This window comes from Montipora capricornis, chromosome 6 (genome assembly GCF_036669925.1).
Source record: "Montipora capricornis isolate CH-2021 chromosome 6, ASM3666992v2, whole genome shotgun sequence".
Classification (NCBI taxonomy): Eukaryota; Metazoa; Cnidaria; class Anthozoa; order Scleractinia; family Acroporidae; genus Montipora; species Montipora capricornis.
In genome coordinates this window covers 57,988,807-57,996,306 of record NC_090888.1, presented here as the reverse complement: position 1 = coordinate 57,996,306, position 7,500 = coordinate 57,988,807, and the positions used below count along the sequence as shown (strand labels likewise).

The following is a 7,500-nucleotide window of genomic DNA, read 5'->3' as shown; positions in this document are numbered from 1 at the left end:
CATCCAAAGGCCTACTCGCCAAAAATTAGCATTTCAGGGCAAAATGTTGTTGAGATATTAGCCCAGTTATCCTCTGATGACTCCATACAAATCGTTCTAAATTCGACTTAGTTCGTATCACTAGTAACAGAGTGCAATTTAGAAGGATTTCTAAGGAGTTATTATTATCACAGAGACAATTTGCCCCACAATGCTAGTTTTTGACAACTAGGCCTTTAAGATATTGTTCTTTCAAAATATCACCACTTTAGAACTCTATTCTATAATATCAATTTTTCACCAAAATTGAGGTGAATGTTGTTGGATATTTACCCACACCCCAAAGCGGTGATACTGAAGTACAGTGTAAATGATTGACTAATGTCTTAATTCTGCGTTGTGTTATGCTGGAAAAGGGACCGATGTACTTTAATTTAAAATACAAACAATAATTATTGTCCTTCCGAGCAACACTCTGAGAGGAATCGGAGGTAAAGTAAGTGTTGAGAAATTTCTGCTTCCACACGTTTCCAATTGAAAATTAAAGAAGCCATGCATGATCTTTGGGAGCAGCCATCTTTAAATTCCCAAGTCAAACATCTTAATTTATCCCTTTCATACTAATTAGTTTCTTTTCTTAGCTTAAATGGTCTGGTTTTTTCTGTTTTGTTTCGTGGTTGTTCTGTTCTCGCCTTCATCCTTAATTATTCATGCTATATCTCACTTTGTTACACTATTTATTGCTCAACTTTAGTTTATTTCTCATTGTACATCTGAAGATGGATGATGTTTCATCCAAAACATGTCTTGATTAAAGATGAATTTCAAAAACATCGCATGGATCATCAAAGCGATAATAATAATAATAATAATAATAATAATAATAATTTATTGTTATTGTTTGGTGAAACCTTGACTTTTATAGGAAACTAATCACCTCAATGTTAACTAATCAGATTGCACACTATTTGCCCAAGTTCTTCAATAATAAATTCCCAATTGTTTATCTTGTTTTCTAATAACAGGCTTCTGATGTATCCGTGTTCGAAACCACAATTAGATTTCTTGGTGGACTGCTGTCTGCATATGCTTTTAGTGGAGATGAGGTGAGCCAGGTCAAAATGTTGCACAGGAATGCTGGCCTTTTATAGTTCAAGTTATAGTTTATTTTGTTGATTTTTATTTTTGCCGTTGCCATACCATGGTACGTCGCAACTACACTGTAGTTCCATTGTTTTAGGGTCAAAACGTTTACTAATAGAGTAATGTTGGGTGGTTCCTCCTGTAATTGCTAACAGAATAATAAGTTATAGTGACACATCTTGCTTGAGGTCATGAATGGGGTTGTTCTTACTTGGTATAAGAGTATTCTACACCGTAATTTAATTTATTAAATAAGTGTGACTCTGAAAAAAGAACCAATCACAGTCCAGAATTCTCCTTGAAAGGTGAAGCGTAACAAGTCAACATCACTTCCTGATGAAGAATATGACTATGCAATCGAGACATCACTATTTTACACGACAAGTGTCAGCTACATTTGTACATCACTCGGAAAAGTGGGCTATTTTTTCCCCTAAAATTAATTAAATTAAAATACTGTAATTATTAAAAAGTCATGTTGACAATGACAATCAGCTAGTGACTCTACTCAAACCAGCCACCAACTTAGTAACCCTGTTAGGGACCACATCTCAAGACAAATGCAAAAACTGTTATGTTTTAAGCAGTGGAGGACTTTTTCCATGTTTACATGGCCTCATCTAAACACAAGGGTGAGTTGGGAGAATTCAAGACAATATGCAATCCCGAAGGTTTGCATAACTGTTAAGAATTCTCCCAACTCCCTGAGTGTTTAGTTGAGGCTACAGCGCTGTATGTAAAAACGGAAAAAAGTCTCCTATTGCTTTTATAAAACATTTCTCAAAAATAATTTGACAAATGAAGAAAAAGGCTGGTTTTTTTAACTTCTTGATTGAAAACAGATTTTCTTTATCTATACATGCTCATTTTTCCTACCAGCCAATCAAAATGCACGTCTGACAACACAAAACCAATCAAAATTGTATTATGTCACAGCCGTGTTTACATAACTCTCATCTAAAACACAGCTATTGACCAATGAGAGTCCACATACTATCCTAATTATTTCATAAATTATGATACTCAAGGGTTTTTTACAGCGGTATTGATTTCACCCATTAATTTCACCTTATTTTGCTTGTGAATGATCATTAGACAAAATATCATTCTACATGAAGTTCCAAATTCGACTCACAAAATAATGAACATGTTGCAAGACATTCATCAGGAATGAACATGAACACTATAAATTTAAGATCTCAGCTTTGTATCATGTGACTCGTATAAATTATAATAAATCACTTCTTCTTCTTCACTCAAATGAAAAATTATGAATTACGTTATGCTTCCATTAAGCAGTACTTCCTTTATGTTTATGAAAGAAAATTTGCTGTGGTTTTAGGTTTTCAAAGTAAAAGCCAAAGAAGTTGGTGATAAGCTCTTGCCAGCATTCAACACACCCACAGGAATACCATGGGCTATGGTTAATTTTGCAAGGTATGACTTGATGAACAAAGCTGAAATAGTAATGTTAGTGTCAGCACTTCTCTGCTTTAGATTAATTAAACTGTTAGTTTACATGGAGCTGGATTTGCACAGTTTTAAGCACTTACAATACTGTCTTGCCTTCCACCAGTGAGTCACAAGTGTTATTATTATCTGAAACCAATATTTTTATGTGGGTTGAGTTTGTTCATTCTTGCTCTGATCCTACAATTATTGTAGAAGTCTTTCTACTGTTAATGATAATAATAATAATAATAATAATAATAATAATAATAATTATTATTATTATTATTATTATTAGAAGCTTGGGAAGGATCGGAGGGCAGTTTTTTGAGGGATGTCACTGAAGTGGCTGATGAGAGATCATGGCATGCACAGTGGATTAGAGCTGGGTATTAATTTTGTCGAAGAGCAGAGAGGGGTACGATTTTGCTGCTCAGGAGCAGGCTTTGTGAATGAGTTCTTTTTGGACCACGATTGAGAAGGAGAATTTAGATCTAAAGTGTAGAGTATGTGGCTAGGAGGTGGACTTGGTTATAGGTCATGTGGCGAGCCGCTGTACTGTTTTGGTGTAGAGGGAGCATCTGATGCGACATGATCGGATGGGTTTTTCGGTCACAAACATGAGAAATCAGTTCTGTTGAGCGATAAGAATAATCTTGTCATTTTAATCTGAACAAACGAAAAGGCTTATTAACCAATGAAACTAAACGAAAACTTTACTGTTTTAGTGGAAACAAGTCTTGATGCAACAATTACTCTGCAATAACAACCTGTTTTGCATAAAACGTCTTGATATGTTTGCTGAACTAAGAAAACGTAATTGAATTACATAAAAATGCGACAGTTGGTCTAGGTAAAATGCAGAAAAAGGTTAGCCATTCACTGTAGCCCGAAGATGGCAGTATCAAATCTGATAATTACTTTGAAATTGAGGTGAAAAAAGTACATCAAAAGAGCATCAAACATGAATTTTACTTTAGGTTTTTTCGTCGGAGCTTTGTTGGAAGTATGGTGTGAAGTTTGCTGATGTGTGGCATAAGGAGGTCTCGGATAAGGTGAAGGTGTTGGAAGATGGGGATATGGAGATCTGGTAGGAGAGGAGTGTCGACACAACACAGAAGATGGAACATAATAACTATTATTATATCTCTCTGATAGTACGGGCGCTGTATATGCATGGCTTCTGATAGGATGCCGAAAAAAATTAAAGATTACGCGGAAATTTTTGGCCATATTATGCGGAAACATGCGTTGATTATGCGGAAATTACACCGCATTATGCGGAAATTTAAACAAGTTATAAAACTAATAATTAGGCCCGTCCAATGTATTTACATGCTTACGGTAAATTCGTAATCGAAATTGCAACCAATACAATCGCATTTGTGACTGAATTTTTGCCCTTTGTGATTAAAATACATGGAAGAGTCACCAGTTTGCGACCAGCTTTCAACGTTGAAATAAAAGGGTTAGCAGTTGGGATTTTGCCGCAACTTTTGGTAAAATAAATAAAGCGATAAAAAATTTTGTTTCAATTTGGAGATAATGGAGCAAAATTGTAATACCTTTGGAGCGCGATCCATTCCCTCGATCATTGACTTACATGTAGGGTGCGTTCGATTGATCATATTCCGGAATAAGAATACGTGGAGTGATGATTTAAAACGGTATGTCTGGCGCTTTTGAAGCAACGAGGATAATAAAGATATGTTTAAAATAGCATTTTAGAAGGTGTTTGATAATTTTAATGTGAATCTCCGTAAAAACGAAGGATTTCTAACTTCTATTCCATGCATTCCTATTCCGGAATACGGTCAATCGAACGCGCCCTTAGTTTCTTATCAGTCACGTCATTTGCTGAAGTGTAACTGTTTCTCGTCCAATGGGAAGCATTGTAGGAACAAAAACTAGTGTCCAGGCTCATTGGCGAAAAAATGCGCGGAAACTGCTTACGATCTTTCTTACAAACTTTCATCTTGCGAACGAAATGGTGTGTTTTCTTCAATGTTCAGGAAAATAAGCATTTCAAAACAGTCAATTTCTTTGCCTTTTATGTTTTTGAGGATGTTAAGGAGCTGCTTTATCACTAATATCAGGTGTTTCTTCTGTTTATTGCGGAAAATATCGGAATTATGTGGAAGATGCGGATTTCAGTGAATTATGCGGATCCGCATCGCCGCATCCTGTCAGATGCCATGTAATTGGCTAAATTAGCGGGCCGTATTCTACAGTACGGCCCTCTGTACAGCCCGCTAAATTTAAAATTTCGACAAAACATCATCTAGCGAGTTTTTCATGTTATTTCTGTTGCATAAACTTGTACTGAAAACTGTTTGAATCTTGCAAGCAACTATTTCAAACTTAACAGCCAAGAAGATTTAGTTTTTGGGATTTTGGCACGGCATTCTTTGTGGCAGTTGAACCTTCCGCTTCACTTTGACTAGTTTCCTTGCCCGCGCGCCGGTTAACCTCAGAGATATAATAAATATCTTACTAACCTCATTTTCTCGGTCCGTACTGTAAGTTACGGATCCTCATTTTTTCCCATTGATTTATGGCCCGTAACTTACAGTACGGACCTCGAACTCGGTTAGTAAGAGGTATTTATTGGTGCAATTCTCTCCAGTTCTCTGATGTTTCTCTGGGTCTTCTTACTTATGTCTCAGCAACTCCCTGCAGCTTAGAGACACAACACCTCTACAACTGTGTACTTCTGACAACTGCACACTTCCAAAAGTGTTGAGTAGATCTATAACTTCCTATAACCTGGTCTTGTTCTGTGAGGTGGTTCCAAAAGCACCAATCACGATAGGTACAGTGTATCAGTTCGACTTTCAAGGTTCTATAAATTCTTGTGAATCAGGTGTCCTGATACCTTTCCCCCTTCTCTTCCTTAGTCGTGATGATGTTTTGTCCACTGGCACAGCTACATTGTATTTGTCACTTCTATGTGGTCTTTGTGCACCAGAATAAAACATACATGTACTAGAGTACTTGTCAGTATACTCCCTTTCTTTGTCAATTGTGTAGATCCAATGTAATGTGATTGTGATTGGCCTAGTGGGCCTGGTGCTGTGCATGCAATTTTCATGATTGATCGTCGCGATCAACGTATAAAACCACCGATATTTAGCATGTCAGATATCAGCGATTAAATTTGCCGCAATTTGTTTTTATATTAACCAATACATGTACATGTAAGACCTTACAATTCTATCACATGGCCACATAAAATGGCGGCCAACAGCAATTTAGAAGAATGGAAATTTGCTGTGATCTGCATATAAAATCGCCAAGTGTTTCCCTGTACCACAGAGTGACAAAATTTGCTGGCAATTTTCGCTGCCAATCAAAATCTCTGGGATCGGCGAAACAAATTTGCCTAGTGTGTAGCTGGCTTTAATACCACCTGCCTGATATATTTTCTGTTCAATCTTTCCCCCTCTCTTTTTCTTGGCCTCTTGTCTCAGGCTTCCTCAATCTTGCTCAGGTCTTTTCTCCATGTTTCAAAACTCCTCTTGATCCCTCTGAAGCTCTGTGGCAGAAGTATTAATTAGGCAGGACTTTCCAAAAGCACAGCTGTCATTGGTTGAGGCTGATTTTATTGGCAATGTATTGCTTTATGCATTTTGGACCTTATTTAAAAGCAGCTCAATCTAGAAGGTTTACATGTAAGCTTCATCAGCTGTTGATTAGTTTTTCCCCTGTCCTTCAATTGATAAATTATTCAACTTTTAAATGTCCATCAAAGCCTAATAACCTATTGATGCCTGTGGGTTCACCATTGACAAGTTTTTTTTTCCGGTTTACGCCGGTTTAGGTTTCAAAGGGTTAATGGGACATGGTTTTTCAGTGTCTACTGATTGAGTGAGTGATTAACCCATTGACTCCTGGGGGATCACCATTGACAAGTAAAATCGTCTGGTGTTAGACAGAGTAAAATATACTAAGTATGGCCGGTTTAGGCTGGTTTAGGTGTTAAAGGCTTGAGACAAAAAAGGTGAAAATCCTGACATCTAGTACATTAAGTGACCTTTTTGCAATGTCTTCGAAACAACAGAAATCAAAATGGCCACTGTATCTGCAAAGAGGTCTGTAGCCCTAGTTTGTTTTTATGAAACTAAGTGTTGTTGTTGTTGTTGTTGTTGTTGTAACATTGTTTTCTTTGTTTTGTAGTGGTAGCGGACATAACTGGGGCTGGGCATCTGGTGGTTGCTCCATTCTAGCAGAATTGGGTACAATGCATTTGGAATTTGTTTATCTGTCAAAGATTACAGGAAATCAAATTTATGCCCAGAAGGTGAGTGATGGTTCCAGAGGGCAGATTGGTACATAAGAAACAGAGTCAGGTCAACATTTAAATTGTGATGACAACTCTACAATTGACCTCACTAGCTTGTAGTTTTGTTTTCCCATTTCAGACCACATGATAGAGAGAACTGAGTTTCTTTCAAATGTGGTCTTATACACATGCTTATGTATGAATAACTTATGAAAAAACAAAAGGAAAGTTCCCTCTCATGGTTTGAAATGGGAATTCAAAACAAATCTTAGAAGCTAAAGAGGTCAATTGGAAGTGAGGTCGTGGTTTTCAGCTGAAGCACTTGTAAAATGATCTGAAGTGATGACTACAGATGTAGATCAGATGATGACAATTAACCTGTTGTAAGAGCAAAGCATAGAGAGAGTTTGAGTGTCATAAAACCAAAACCAAATTAATTGCTTTGGCCAATCAAAAAGGATGGAGACAATCCAGTAAACCAATCAAAATTCGAAGTATAATAATACACATAGCCGACACAAAGCATAGGAAAATGTGCATGTTGAGCCATGATTGCTTTTGGTTTTACTTCTGATTGGTTGGAAAAGGTGGCGCAAGACCTTTGCACCAATCACTGAGTTTAGTAATGCAAACCCAAAGCAATTTGC

General features: G+C 36.9%; 1 protein-coding gene across 1 annotated transcript in view; it reads left to right on the top strand.

The window, feature by feature from the left end:
* Positions 1–6,922, top strand: part of LOC138052649 (mannosyl-oligosaccharide 1,2-alpha-mannosidase IB-like) — a 17,918-nt gene extending 10,996 nt beyond the window's left edge. The window contains exons 4-6 of the mRNA XM_068899189.1: positions 1,005–1,085; positions 2,465–2,559; positions 6,748–6,922. Coding sequence (XP_068755290.1) covers positions 1,005–1,085; positions 2,465–2,559; positions 6,748–6,907 — 336 coding nt within the window. The 3' untranslated portion in view covers positions 6,908–6,922. The remainder of the gene's footprint in view (positions 1–1,004; positions 1,086–2,464; positions 2,560–6,747) is intronic.
* Positions 6,923–7,500: the final 578 nt, after the last annotated feature.